Genomic DNA, 16362 nt, shown 5'->3' with positions numbered 1-16362 from the left:
AGCTTTAAATTACAATTAAAATATTGGGTCCTGAAAGAACAGAAGGTTAAAATTATGTTTTATTATTAAAAATTTGGAGTTATAGGCTTATGGTTGAAGAACACGAAAATTCAGAATTCAAAAACAAGGAAACAATTGTTAAAAATATGTCTTAAAAATTTAAAGTTTGATAAAAAAAATCCGACAAGTTGATTAGAAAATTGAAAAAAAAACTGTACAATAAAATTCGGTAAATTTATTTGAAAATTGAAAAAACAATATGGAAATAAAAAAGATTAGTTTTTAAAAATATTTCAGGAAGAGTTTTTTCAATAAACATGTTTCACTATAACCATTTTGGTGCACATTTTTTAAATTATTGATTTGGTAAATAGTGTCCTAAATTAGAAATTTTGTCTAATTCGGCCGAACACATTTAGTGTTGGCGATAAAGAGTTTATTACTAGTAAAATCAAACATTGACAGATAACTGATTATGGAAAAATGTCGTTAGAAGTGTAACCCTTTTTTTAAGTATTTAGAAGAATAAAAGAACACGAAATAAAATTGAGTATGAAATTGTTTTCTTAAGAACATTTCATATCAACATAACATTTGTTATGACATAAAAGATTTTTTAAATAAAAAAAATGGTTCGTTTCAATCTCAATCTTAGTTACACTTCTGAATAAAAACCCATTCTAAAGACAAGATAGGGTTTTTGTATATAAAGTTTTGAGTTCCAATATAAAAGGTTGATTGAACTAAAAATTAAAATCTACAATCAAAGTTTGTTTCAATTCATGAACGTCAAATAATGTCGTAGATCGAAATGTCTCAAGCCAAGAGTGATTTATGCCCAAATAAGGCATTTCCCCACTTGTCAGACGAACAGCTGATTTCTCATGTTTACATTTTCTCGGCATATCGTGGTAGGGTAAACAAAACAACAGCATTATGCATGTTCAATGACCAGATAGTAACGAAATGAAATTGGCCATGCAATTATAGTGGTTTTGCAAGAGCACCTTGGTGAGAAGAATATAAATTCTTTATTTAATTAATAGTAGATTCATAACAATTTAAGACATGAAGGTATGTTAATGCTTTTAATTAAAGAAGTTTTTTAAAGGAAGCATTGAACAGTGCTTATCATCAAAGATCAAAATGGCGACTAGTTGGTGTTTACATTTTTCAAAACAAAAACAAAAAGTTACCCTACCACAATCTGTCTCAGGAAATACTCTATTCCGCCGGAGGCGAAAAAAATTTTTGACTGACTGATCAAGTAATTAACCGTTACTACCGTCAATATTAACACGCGCAATTCAAATTACTCTTTCATTGGTTTATTTTCGGTGAAAAAAGTGACTTTTGGTGATAAAAGTGACCACTTTTCGGAAAATAGTGACTTTAGTGACCAAATGATGAAAAAAATGACTTTTTAGTGACTGACCCAAAAAAGGGACTCGCTACCAGCCCTGTGATTAAAAGACTAATAAAGACATATTAGAAAATAGCTAGTTTTTTTTTTATAGAAGATTTTTTTTGTTTCGATTATAGTCGTTCTATCATCTTTATGGCATTCGCGACTTTATCAACGTTGCAGTTGGCAGATCGTTATTAAAGAACTTATCCGGTACAACTGTGTTCGATGTTTACTCTTCGGCTCGAACTTGCGGACATCGGCTCAGGAGACAACAGACTTGCCAACACACAAGCCCCATAAATGATAAAATGAAGAAGATAAATGGTATGGTTTTCTTCATTGCTAAGGTATAATTTGGCAATAAAAAAATTATTTTCCCGAGTTGTGACTGTTTTATAATTTGTGGGGAATTGTGAGCTCAATTCCAACAAACCCAAAATGGCCAAATAATATGCCGAGTTTATAACTTGAGCTAAAACTGTGATTTCATAACTTATTGAGTTATTTTGAAACAATTTTATGTGCTGAAATAATAAAGAAAGTGGTATATGATCATATTGTTTCAAAATCCTGTTTAACAATAGTGTTGGCAAAATTCCTTATATGTATAGGGTTTTATGTTCACCTCTATCGTATCCAAAAAAAATGACAGAATATTTTTAATAACTCTTTATTTGTCATACAGATAGGAAAAATGTATTTTAAAATTTAAATCATACATATTTGTCAAAAACATTAACATATAGGTGGCTCATGATTCCCCACAAACTATGATTTGCAAATTGGTTGCGTTTGCGTGACTTATTGACTGTAGCATCCTCAACCTTCAGCATTCGTGGTTCGATTAAATAATTATTATGAACATTCGTCATGTTTAAAAGAATTCCCCCCCCCCACACACACACACACACACACACACACACACACACACACACACACACACACACACACACACACACACACACACACACACACACACACACACACACACACACACACACACACACACACACACACACACACACACACACACACACACACACACACACACACACACACACACACACACACACAGACACACACGGATGAGTATATAACGAGTTGACCCATTGTTCCCATGTAGACACGGCACTCGACGTGCATTGGGAACAATTTGTAAAATTCCTTCTTCGAATTTACCACCTGGGTAAAAGACAAAAGACACACACACACACACACACACACACACACACACACACACACACACACACACACACACACACACACACACACACACACACACACACACACACACACACACACACACACACACACACACACACACACACACACACACACACACACACACACACACACACACACACATACACACACACTGGCTTCGCCATATTGCCCAGATTGTGGTGACGAAGAGGAAAAACCCGAGCATGTGGTGTTTGTTTGTCCGAGGTTTGCGGCGGTTCGTACTTCCATTTTTGCCGCCTGTGGACCCGACACGACAGCAGATAACGTCGTACGGAGGATGTGTGCGGATTCCAACACTTGGCATGTGGTCAGCGATTGGTTTACCCGGATCATGACTGCCCTGCAGAGGAGCTGGAACCAACGGCAGTCCGCGAACGGCGTAGGATGACTCCATCGACGGGGAGCTTCTGAGTAGTGTGCGTCCGATCCCTTGATCGAAGCTACAAAGATAAGGCAACATCTTCTGCGTAGCGGAGGTCAGGGTGCGCCACGAACGTGTGTAGGATACCCCAATGTCGGGGGGTATCCGAGTAGTGCCGCTGCCTAAGAGGGAAGCTGCGGGGATAAGACTTGACCTTCCTCGTAGCGGATCTCGAGGGAAGAGGGTTAACCACTGTCGGGGGATACCCACGGGTAGAGAGGCTCTCGATGCCGGGCGAGCCTCTCGAGTCGGTGTAGGATGTCGTCACCGTCGGGAAACATCCGAGTCGTAGCGTTCAAAGTCCCGTACGTGTGCCGTGACAGGCGCGAGTCCAGGACAAGCTGCTCTCGATCTGGCACACAACGGGCAGGAAAATCCGCGGGCCATAAATCCTAGGGTTGCCAGCCAAGGGGTTAAAGAAGACCGGACATCGGTCGGAGTAGACTGACCCCATCGACGGGGGGCTGTCGAGTAGAGTGCGTCCGACCCCTCGGTTTGAAGCTACAAAGATAAGACAATACCTTCTGCGTAGCGGATGCCGTGGGTGCGCCGCGTTCGTGCGTAGGATGCTCCACCTTCGGGGAGTATCTGAGTAGGGCGGTTCTCAACGACAGAAGCTGCGGGGATAAGACTTGACCTTCTTCGCAGTGGAAATCGTTGGGAAAGGGTTATTCCACGTTCGGGGAATATCCACGGGTAGAGTGGCTCTCGACGCCGGGTGAGCCATTCGAGTCGGAGTAGGATGACGTCTTCGTCGGGAATCATCCGAGTCGTTGCGTTAAGTCCCGCGCGTGTGCCGTGACAGGCGCGAGTCTAGGATAAGCTGCTCTCGATCAGGCACACGACGGGCAAGGTGGCAAACCTCGAACCCCTAAGATAAGAGGTCGGGCCTCGAGTCGTTAGAGGAGAGGTCAGGCCTCAAACCTTAAGGTGGAGAGTTTTGTGTGGTTAACCCCGAGTCTTTATGATGAGGGTCGGGTCTCGAGTCGTAAGAGGAGGGATCAGGCCCCCTTATCAACAAGAGGAGGGATACAAGTGGTCACCTCGAGTCATTGCGAGGAGAGGTCAGATTTCAAGTCGTTAGAGGAGAGATCGGGTCTTGAATCGTGCAGAGGAGAGGTATCCTCAAGTCGATGCGAGGAGGGGTCGGATCTCGAGTCGTTAGAGGAGAGATCAGGCCTCAAGTCGCGAAGAGGAGAGGTTTGCGTGGGAATCTCGAGTCACTGCGAGGAGATGTCGGTTCTCAAGTCGTTAGAGGAGAGTTCAGGCGTCGAGTCGTAAGGAGGAGAGGTTTTGCTTAAAGTGGTCTCGTTAATGAGTATTGCCTTGGAGCGCATGAGCGCGAATAGACCTCCCACTATTAAAGCTTAGTGTACTAAACTGTTCGAGGTGGGAACCAGGTCTGCGGCCCCAGGTGGACTTTATGGCGTAGGGGTACTTAGTATCATGAGTCGTCCAATTGCACCCATGGACCCAGAGTAGCAAACTGGGGGGACTCGGTCGCTCGCCGTGCCTTGGAATGCAATCCGTAAAAAGGATTTACCACCTGGGCGATCAACTAAAAAAAAAAACACACACACACACACACACACACACACACACACACACACACACACACACACACACACACACACACACACACACACACACACACACACACACACACACACACACACACACACACACACACACACACACACACACATATTGCCACTGGAGGACTCATATTGCTACGAAAATAGAGGCATGCAAAACGTGAGAACACGAGCCAGAGATAGCTCCATGGCTAACTGGCAGCAGCTGTGGGACAGCTCGGAAAAAGGGAGGTGGACCCATCGTTTGATCCCAAACATCAAAGAGTGGATGGAGAGAAAGCATGGCGAAGTGGATTTCTACATGACGCAATTCCTGACTGGTCATGGATGCTTCATGAAGTATCACCACAGGTTCAGACATGCGGCCTCGCCGGTCTGCTTAACATGCGGTGACGTGGACGAGACACCCGAACACGTGGTATTCTATTGTCCAAGATTTGAAGAGGAACGTGCCAACATATTCGCCGCCTGCGGACCAGAAACGACAGCGGACAACATGTTGCAGAAGATGTGTGATGACATAAACACATGGCAGGCAGTCAGTGATGGGCTCGCCCGGATAATGGCTGCTTTGCAAAGGAGTTGGAGACTGACGCAAATTGCAATTGACGCAGGATAACGTAGGTTAACCTTACTAAGCTTAAAGAGTCCGAAGCTATGAAATGAAGTACGCAAAACAATCAGCGGAGCCGATGGGACGTGAAGATGATGTTGGGCGGTCAGGTTGATATTTAATTAAAATATGAACTTCTTGGCGAGTGTTGCGAAAGTAGCGCTATGTGTGAATTAGACACCCCCTTACCGAAGTATTGCCTTAGGGCAGGTACCGGTTTGGGAATTAGTCTGACGCCCCAGGTGGAGTTTAGGGCATATGTATATACGGATGAGTATATAACGAGTTGATTGACCCATTGTTCCCATGTAGACACGGCACTCGACGTGCATTGGGAACAATTCGTAAAATTCCTTCTTTGAATTTACCACCTGGGTAACCAAAAAAAAAAAAAAAAACACACACATTGGGCTATTGTTCCGAGGATTCCCCATTTTACCGGGTTTCGGCAAGAGCTCCCACAATTCGGGAACCACTCCCGCAAGGATTTATTCTCGAATGCATGGAAACATCATATTTACACACTTTGGGCAACTGTTTCTAGTATAAGCCGTTTTACCGGGTTCCAGTTTCCACAATTCGAGAATCCAGTATTGTGTCTGAGGTATTCCGGCATCACAAGCCAGCACACAAAATTTCAAATCTATGAATATTTATGACAGAGAGAAAAGCAAACAAACTCATCATTGGGCAAGCCATTTTCAAAATCTCAATCTCTAGTTTGCTTCCTGGTGAATTCCTGGTAAATCTCCAAGTCCTGATATTTGTCTCTTACAACTTCAAATTGTCCACAGCTTTCGGTAAACTTTCCAAGCTGTTTCGAAGCCTTGAAACTCAGTTGAGTTTACTATCGTCGCCAATTAGTAGCATCCTCAACCGTCAACATTCGTGATTCAATTAATTGTTATGAACATTTGTCATGTGTATAAATCCCAAAGCTACGATTGCTTGGATACTACATTGATATCTTAGGAAAAAAATCCTTCTCTGTGTGGAAGGGTTAACTACACAGTAAATTTTTGCCTCGATTTCCAGCAACAAAAATTGCTGGAAACGTGTAGCAATCCAAATTTTAGCTGGAAACCAGCAATCGGTTTTTTAATTGCTGGATTTTTCAGCATTCGGCTGTGTTCTTATCATTTTTGCTGAAAAATCAGCAATCGGTTTTCAAATTACTGGACTAATCTAACTGATCTAATTTGCTGGAAAATCAGCAATCGAGTTGTCAAATTGAAGTCTTTTTGTAGCAAGGTGAGACTTTTCTATTTTACAAATTTTGGTTAGATTAATGTAATTATTTTTTCCCTCTATATTCTAGCAACCTGCAGACATCAAATCAAGGGTGAGTTTTTATTAGACAGGCAGATATTCCATAAAATATACTAATCAAAACTATTTTTACAGGTGGCGGATGATCAACACTTTGGCGCAAAGCTGCCTCCCGAGAGCCGGTGTTAGAGAGTTGAAAAAAATCGTGTTTCTGGAAATAAATAAATTCCTGAATGAAAACTGATAGAAGATAATTGTTTTTATTGTTAATTATATGGACAGCCAATATTCAAAATTTAATTTTGAATTGAAATATAAATTTGATACTAAATACAGCAGGTTGTGTTAAAAGAAATAGCTGGTTTCCAGCAATCTGGATTGCTGATTTTCCAGCAATTTGAATTGCTGGATACCAGCATTAACGTTTGCTGTTTTTTCCAGCAATTTAAATTGCTGGAAATTTTGCTGGAAAGTCAGCGTTACAAAAACCAACAAAATTTTGTTGGTTTCCAGCAAAAAAAAATTTTTTTTGTGTAAGATCATAAGCATATGAGCATATCTATATATATAAATCAGGGAGAGAGACAGCCCATACAGAAATGTGCGAACACGCAAAACTCTTCACTGGATCATCCGATTTGCATGCGATTTTTTTTGTTGTGTTCGTCTTCACGCGAAGAATAACACAACGGAGAGATAATTTCGAAAATGTTTTTTGTGGAATTTTAAAAAAATTATTTTTAGTTTTTATTCGTATCAAATAAAAGTCAAGGCACCCAATTTCCATTTTTTTTTCATTCGAATCACCCAGAGTAGGAAGGCGCCAAAAGCAATCAAGGCTTACTGATGTTCATCCATCTATCTATAGGAAGTTTTGGCGCCCATTTTCATTGCCAGTGTACTTTTCACGTGGCACCAGTAAAATGGATACTTGGATGTGATTTTCCCTATGGGGTTCCGCAACCACGAAGCATAGCAAAGACTGTACGAAGAATATTGACAAAATTTGTAATTTTTTGCATCAGAAGCAAGGCAATTCCAAGATTTTTTTTAGATGTTTGTTCGGTTGTACTCCATTTCCCATTGCCCAGAATGAAAAATCACCAGAATTTCAATCACCAGAAATCCATTTCCCCAGAATTTTTTTTTCCCAGAATGAACCATTTCCCAGAAAAATAATTACCAGAATAAACCATTTCCCAGAAAAAATTTCGCCAGAATTGCCATTTCCCAGAAAATTTAATATATTTATCCAACCTGAAACTCACAAAATTAAAATAGATTTTTTCCATAAAAATTGGATTCTCATAATACTATTCTTTTGCGGCAAAGCCGCAACCAACGAGGATGAAGGGGCCGAGGCGGCACAAAGCCGCCGAAGCTCCCAAATCCGAGGTGGCCGCCGACCCGCCGTCGGAAGCGGCGGCCCTAAGACATTGGTCTAGGTCTGCCGGGGCTTCCTAGGTGTGCGTGAAAGCTAGGGGTGATCCCTTAGCCCCGTCCGCCACGCGACAGCGTGAAGGACAAACCGTCTTTCAAGTTCTAATGCGCAGCGTGAGGAGTCGGATACCAAAACGGTTTTTTAAGGACCATGGTAAGCATTGAATCAATTAAAGTACCCAAACCATAAACAAAGCAGCACAATATTGGAATAAATTTATTTGGAAAATTTTGAAGTTGTAGTTTCATTTAAAAAATAATTTTGAAAAAATGAATTTCCAATCATATGAAATTCACAAGAATTCATTAGAAAAAAAAACAAAAAAAAAATACTAGAGGAAAAAATCTGGGATTTGTGCCATTCTGGGAAATGTTCCATTCTGGGGAAAAAAAATTCTGGTAAATGGTGCATTCTGGGGATTTCTTTTTCTGGAACTGGTTCAATCTGGGGTTTGATTTCGGGTATTTGTCATTCTGGGAAAAATTCATTCTGGGCAATGGTTTTCGGCTAAATGGGATACAATCATTTGTTCGTTCACCGTTAATTTTTTTGAAATGCCATATTCTTTTAGCAACTCAAGCAATATGGCTGTTAAATTTCCAATAGACTCAAAACAACTTAATGAGATTGAATTAAAACATTTCATTATCAAATCATTTTTTATGAGTTTTGGTAACACCAATAGAAAGTCATATAACTGGTAAAAGATCACCTTCATTTATTTTTTGATGATTTTATCCAGTTAATTTGAGAATTGAAGGTTATTAATTTTGTGATTCCAAGTAAATTGAACCATTATCATAAAAACAGATTGGAGGATCAGGAAACATTGTAAAATCCACACTACCTTTCATGCTCAGTGGTTAATCGGAACTTTTTGAAAATTTTAGCTATTCAGGACTTTATCTTGATATAAGATTTAACTCTCAGTTTCAAAAATCAGAAAAAAGGACCGTCATCAATAATATCATGAAGTACTAAAAACTTGAAAGAATTAAAAAAAATGAATTTTAAGTAAAAAGCATGCCACCTAAAATTTCGAACATTTAAGTATAGAGAAAAATCTGAACCAATACACAAAAATACATAAAAAGTTTCGTACCAGATATCAGATCTAAAAAAACAATCTGTCAAGCATAAGTAAATTAAAGAATATAAACACTTAAATTCGACCAAAAAAATAAAATCAAGATCAACGAAAATCCAGCTTTTAATTTAAGGTTTTAATATAACGGAAAATCCAGATTCATAAAGCCAAATTTAGAATATTAATTCAAACTAACAATAAAATTCAGAATTAAATTTAACTGTCTGGATAACAGTTTCATATCTTACGATCATAAACTATGAATTTAAGTAATTTGTTAATATTTTGAATTTTTTTTCCAAATACTCAAAAAAGATTTGCTTTCATTCAGGGTTTGCCTGTTAAGAGAAAAATAATCTAAATACAAGAAAGTTTAAATTCTTTTTTTTCTAAATTCTTTAATTCTTAGTGCAGTTTGCCAATCCCTAACTGAAAATTGAAAAAAAGAAAATGATGTCACAAATTTCGAAGACATTTTCAAACATTATATTGTTTAGAAAAGTGTTGCTGTAAAATGAATTGAATAGTAATTTTTTCTGAATTGTTAAATATTTGTCAAACTCAGCTCTGTAAATTAACAATGAGATTCATTAGTGTATTTTGTGCAAAATCCGAAAGAAAGAAATTTTAAATAATAAAAAAAAAAATAAAAATTAATTTTATATTCATTAGAATGTTCCGGGTCCATTTTTTAATTTTTCTATTCTGACGACCAAAGAAAACTGTAATGTATTTAAATACAGAGGTTAACATAAATCGAAATACAACTCAATTCATGACGACTCCAGCAAAAAAGATCCATTTTCTGTTGAAATCAATCTTCAACATTTTTAAAATACTTTATCAGATAGGAGTTTTTGAATAGGAATGATGACTAAACTAAATTGAAACTTGATAGATTAAGCGTTCTTAGGTTACCGGAACTGATCATTAGCAGAACTTTATTATACGCCACCTCAACAAGAAAATAAGTTCGCTAAACAAAAGTAAGCGAACTTATTAGAGCAAATCGTATGAGCGTTTTTGTGTCACGAACTGCCGGTTTGAATATAAATTTATGTATGATATTTTCCATTCCATTAGCGGTTTTTTGAATGAACATAAAATAATGAAACTCGAATAACGAACCATAATTATGGATTTTTTTTCTGATACAAAGGTATCCACTAGCTTTTATACACTCAAAAGGAAAGCAGGCTAAGAACAGTGCTGAAATATAAAAAAATACTCAAAAAATATAGGCTTAACAAAGTTTGCCGGGTCAGCTAGTTTTTGTTATGAAATTTAGGTTTCCCATTGATGCAGTTTGCTGGAGCTAGTTTAATTAATTTTATCTCAACACACAGCAGAGATATTAAGGGGGCCCACGTTTCTCCATGGCTCACGATACCTCACTCTCCCTTACATTTTACATTTGTAAGCCGTTCAGATCTTTATTTTGTTAACCTTAGCAAATTTGCAAACGAGAGTAGAAGTTTTAAAAATCTTTTTCATCGATCCTTTGAGAAAAGTATATGGGATAGTGGGGTATCATGGGCTTGTTTTTTTGTTCCTTGATTTCTTTATTATAAAAGATAAAATGAAAATATAAAATGCTATGGTTTTCTGCGTTTTTAGGTACCATTGTGCAATTTTTTTTAAGTTTTAATAAGTTGTTTTCCCCAGTTCTAACTTAAAAAAAGCATTATTTTTTGGATTTTGAAAAAATGGTGGGGAATCGTGGGCCACTAAATCCAAATTGACCAAATAACATGCAAAGTTCATGAGTTGACCCAAAACTGTAATTTCAAAATTTATTCCGCAATTTCAGATAAAATTTAAAAGAGAGTTGCGTATGATCGAATAAATGCAAAAACCTGGCTCGCGAACGTCTTGGCAAAATGTTTATATAGGATGGACAAAATATTTAACATAACTCTAGAAAACGTGTTTTAATATCTGAATGTGTATAAAAACTTAAAAATATAGGGGGCCCAAGACGTGTGGCCTACGATTCCCCACAAGCTATAATTTGCAAATCGGTTGCGTTTGTGTGACTTATTGATTTTTCATCGAAAATTCCTTTTCCACGTGAAAGAACATGACAAAAGCGTATGAACATATTTTTGTTATGAACTTTAGGTTCCATATCAATGCAATTTGCGGGTGCTTGTTTTATTATGTAAGTAAATTTTTTTAAGCTTGATAAATAAAAGAAGTATATGATGCGTATATAAGTCAACAACATACTGAAAATTATGCTCACACAAAGCGACGACGATGACAGTTGCATTGAGATTTTTATCTCAACACACATCTGACATATTCAAAGTGGCCTACGTTTCCCCATGGCCACCCTTACCTCACTCTCCCCTACATAAATTTTTTTTTTCAGAATTTCAGATATTTAATGTAATAGTGTGATTAAAATCAACCAGTTAATGCCCATTTACACTTTTCGTGAAAATGAACGTAAAAAATCGTATTTTGTCAATAATTGAACAACGGACTGAACTAGATTTTGAACATGGTGGAATCGATGAGGAATGGTTGGAAGATGAGAATCCAACTGGTTTTGTTGTTTAAAACCTCTTAGAAGTGTTTTCATTCCGATTTCCACGCCATGATGAAAATTCCGCGTTGAAAACCGGGGGAATTGGAATAAAACAGTTCTAGTAGATTTTGAACAAAAAGGCCCAGTTAGATTTTTAACTTTCAACCATTTCTCATCGATTCCGCCAAAATCTAGTTAAGTCGCGTTTTTAAGTTATTGACAAAATAAGTTTTTCCCGGTTCATTTTCACCGGAAGTGTAAACCAGGCTTAAGATCGGAGCAAATTTGAAATCCTTCTTTTGTCACTAGGAGTTGAGACATCATGAGGGGGTGAGCCATAAAACATGATTTAATATTTTCAATAAATTGGAATAAATTTAGCAAAAGCTTGTATGCTACTAAGTTTCATACATTCTGTTTTGCAAAAAAAAAATAGTAATCGACTTATTTAAAATCGCAAACTTGAAAAGATTTCGAATGCAAAAGATGATATTTAGAATTTCCATCTACTATAGTATGATTTTTGCTCTCTCAACTGTTTTAATTTTCGAATAATTCATCAAAAAAAAAAAAAAAATTTATTCCCCCTTCTGGATTTTCGGAAAAATTGAAGGGGTTTAACAAAAGAAGAATTTAATAATTGTTCCGGCCTTATTAATTTTACGTCGTTTCTTAAGATAATTGAATCTTCACTTTCAGATAACTTATTTTTTCTTACAAACGTCAACACTGCAGCAGCTGAGCTAATGTCATACGTGAATGAAACAACAATATTCAAAAGAATAGCCTCAGTCTTTCTACGGTGTTGGTCGTCTGCCACGTGACAGACTGATACGATGTCACATATGTACACATCGTTGTAACGTTGCAGTGGTTTTAATTTCACTTTCCTCGTCGGTCGGTTCTCGCTTTGTGCACACCGTAGAAGGTGTCGCGTAAAGAAGCGTAAAAGGAATTAAAAAAAAATGTACTCACTTCGGTTCCGCACCGGTGTTGTCATCGATGGCACGGATGCCGCGGCCAGAGGATTACAGCTGGGCGTAAGGTATTTACCGAACTTCATCAATGAACGAGCCATTTTGGAGTTTGTGCACGGAGCGGAAATGCAATGCGCGGTACAACAAAATGGGTTAACTTTCGATTAGGGACTATATGCGTGTACTAAGAATGGGTACCCGTTCGGAGCGGCCGACAGGAGCTAAGAATTATATGCAACGTAGTATACCGGCAGACGGAGACTAAACCTGTGGCTTGCTGCGAAAGTCTATCTGCCCCTGCTGCTGCCGTCTGGCCTTGGCTGTTGTCTGTACGGAACACAACGCGACGTCTAGCTTTCCGTTGTTCGTGTTGGTAGCTAAAGAGGGAGAAATATCGCTGAAAACGCAGTACATATACATGGTGGAGTTTTCGCGTCCCGACGCTTTGTTTTGTTGAGAGAAATTGCAACAGCAGACGCCGGCATTCAAAGCAGCGTGCTGGTGTAGAGCAACGAGTTGTTGGATGTTGTATTAGAGAATTGTTTAGCACACTGTGATAATGTAAAATAATATTCAAGAGCGTGGCACGTATTGCTGTTTACTTTTTTGTTTTGCGATAAATATTGTGTGTTGACTGTTTGTGCACTGGCGGGAATAATTTTAGCTAGACAAAATTACCAGATCTCAATTTAGAAATGCTAAATACCTATCAAACGCATTTGTTTGCGCGTTTTTATGACATAAAAATGAACCACGCCTGTCTAAAGTAGTTTTTATATGTGTGGTCAATATCCGGCCTGGGCTCAATTGTATTGTCTGTGATGTGGGATGCCGCTCAATATCAGGTACCCAACCCAGTTTTGCCTTGGTTGCAATTAATTTTCTCCTTACTAAATGCACGATACATAGCGTTGCCGATTAACACACCCTTGATTAACTCCCGTTCCCATTGGCTCTGCATCCGGAGACCCTTTGTTCTGACTACGATGTGAAAGATAATTTGTCTGACATTGGATGATGGAATGTAACTTTTCAATAGGAACAAGTTTCTTCCGAAGGGACGTCCACACTCTCAAGTAATAGTGGCAGTAGGTATTTCTCCCCTTATTTTAAACTCCTACAAACCGATGAACTGCTCTAGGTAGCGTGGGGAGATGGTATAAGAAAAGTTTAAAATCAGCGAGGCTTCCCGAATCACAATCTTGGTGTTGTTTTTTTCGTACCCGTATAGCTTTTTTTCACAACAAAATTTGCATCCCCCTTTGTTAGAAACACAATAGAACAGGTTATTTAGAGTGTCGTTATTGTTTCAGAAATTCAATGGAGGAGTATCAGTTTTGAAGTTTCAATATATTTTCTACCATACCCAGTTAGTTTGATTAAATCGTACAAACAATTTTCAAAATACCAGATTTTTAAACATTTTAAATTATTATACCAATTCCCAGCTAATTTCGATGGGAGAAGTGCTCTAGAGTTCAATGAACTTTACTTGGCTCTGTGTTAATCGTTTATAATTAAAATACAATGGAATACTTTTTTTGGGTTTAGGGACTTGTAGCGATTGTACAAGGAAAATAATAAAAAGGTAAAATTTACCGAGATAGCAAGGTGAACGCACAGATGAATTATCAGAATTAATAATTAGATGATTAGGTATCTGTAGTGAACGTTCGTGGAAGCCAAAAAGTTGCACGGAGAATAAAAGAAAGGTACACTGAATCCAAATTTACTCTTAAAATACACATGACTCTTCACTTAAAAACAAGGATCCAGTGATTTTCTTCCATTTAAGTGCGACATACAGTGAGCGAAATAAGAATAGCACCACTATGTGTTTTGCTTGTTAAAATATGAATGTTTGGAAATCACCAATATTTTCTTCTGTAAATTGTTTTGAATTGTTTAACGGATAAATCAAGCCTTAGTTTACTTTTTTTGGACGTTGCAATTGGCGTTGAGGACCAAAACTATGGAAAAAGGGTGCGAAATAAGAATAGCACCACTTGTGTTTTTCAACAAAAACAAGATTATTTCTAAAAAATTACCGTGTAAAAGTGAATAATAATGCTTCTACGAATTATTTGAATAGATAACAGTATTCTAAGGAGTTTTCTACAATTCCAAAGATTTTCAAAGGTATTAAAAAGGGGTTTTAAGAAATGCTCCTCTAGCGTTTAGGAATTTGATACTTGAGCTATAATACTTTATCAAACTGCTTTATTTCTTCGTTATCATTCATTATTATGATGCAAATTGACGAAACATCGATTTGAGGCTGAATTTGAACAAAAAAACAGGCTTCAAATTCAAAAATACTAATGTTTTTAAATAGTCAAACGCTATTTCTCTAGTTTCAAGTCTTAGATGGCAGCACTATCTTGCAATTAAACCGAATTGATACCCATTTTCGTATATTTGGGATTAATTGAGGTGTGCAGGATGATTTTGGTCAAGAAATAAGTACTTGGTACCGTGTGACCGCCTTGGAAATTCTAAGTTCACAATATCAAAAAATAGAAATTCATCAAGTACCGATAAAAGTGAATTTCTTGGACCGATAATCAGAATAATTTTGTACTTTTCGATGGAGCTTGATGAACCAGATAACTAGCAGTATTATTGGTATGATTTGAAATTGAATCGGAAGTTAAGATGAGCAGGAATTTTGGCGGTAGTATATTCTTGTGCTGATGATTTTTTTGCAAATCTGGAAAAGATGTCTGCAGCGTGAACTCCAGCAAAACTGTGTTGGAAAACTACCTCGAAATGATGAATGTGGGCCTCAATAAGCCTGAAAAATAAATATTGAGACTTAATTTGGTTTTAACGGCAAGATAGTGCTGCCATCTATGACTTGAAACTGGAAAAGTGATGTTTACTGAAAAAAATCTAAGTTTATGAATTCCAATATGTTTTTGTTCTGATTTAAAATAAACCAAAAATGTTTGATTCATTATTTCACGTCATTTTAATGAAAAAAAAAGTAGTTTGGTAAAGAATTACAGCTCAAATCTCCAATTCCTTAGTTCTAGGAGAACATCTCTTAAAACACCATTTTAATACCTTTGAAAATTTTTGGAATTCTAGAAAACTCCTTAAAATGCAGTTATCTATTCAAATAATTCGTAGAAGCATTATTATTTACTTTTACACGTTAAATTTTTAGAAATAATCTTGTTTTTGTTGAAAAACACAAGTGGTGCTATTCTTATTTCGCACCCTTTTTCCATAGTTTTGGTCCTCAACGCCAATTGCAACGTCCAAAAAAAGTAAACTTAGGCTTGATTTATCCGTTAAACAATTCAAAACAATTTATAGAAGAAAATTTTGGTGATTTCCAAACATTCATATTTAAACAAACAAAACACATAGTGGTGCTATTCTTATTTCGCTCACTGTATTTATATATTTCACTTAACAGTCACTTAAATTTCATCCACATTCACTTCAGTCGTCACTTGAATTTGAAGAGAGAAAAAATATTCACTTCCCCATCACTTGAATTTCAAGTGAATGTCGGGTTGTAATTATGTTTATTTTCAGAGTTAAAAATGGCAAGTTCTATACAGCTATTTGCCGCTGATAGTGTTGGTGATATTATGCTGGTTGTTTCACCAACACTTTTTAGTTTTGGGACAATCAACCTCAAAAACGACCATGTTTGTCGACCATCTGTCCGTTTTTTGTACCGAGAGTTTTGGAGGTTAATTGTCCCGTCTCATCTGTACACGCTCAGCAAGTGTGCGTAAGAAATGTCAAAAACAACTCTA

At 37.4% G+C, this 16362-nt stretch overlaps 1 protein-coding gene across 1 annotated transcript in view; it reads right to left on the bottom strand.

Moving 5' to 3' along the window:
* LOC129738838 (isocitrate dehydrogenase [NADP], mitochondrial-like) overlaps positions 1-12868 on the bottom strand; it is a 49851-nt gene extending 36983 nt beyond the window's left edge. The window contains exon 1 of the mRNA XM_055730143.1: positions 12588-12868. Coding sequence (XP_055586118.1) covers positions 12588-12690 — 103 coding nt within the window. The 5' untranslated portion in view covers positions 12691-12868. The remainder of the gene's footprint in view (positions 1-12587) is intronic.
* Positions 12869-16362: the final 3494 nt, after the last annotated feature.

The sequence above is a fragment of the Uranotaenia lowii genome, chromosome 1 (genome assembly GCF_029784155.1).
Source record: "Uranotaenia lowii strain MFRU-FL chromosome 1, ASM2978415v1, whole genome shotgun sequence".
In the NCBI taxonomy this organism is placed as follows: Eukaryota; Metazoa; Arthropoda; class Insecta; order Diptera; family Culicidae; genus Uranotaenia; species Uranotaenia lowii.
Note: the sequence above shows the minus strand (reverse complement) of the source record. Positions and strands in the feature narration are given on the sequence as shown.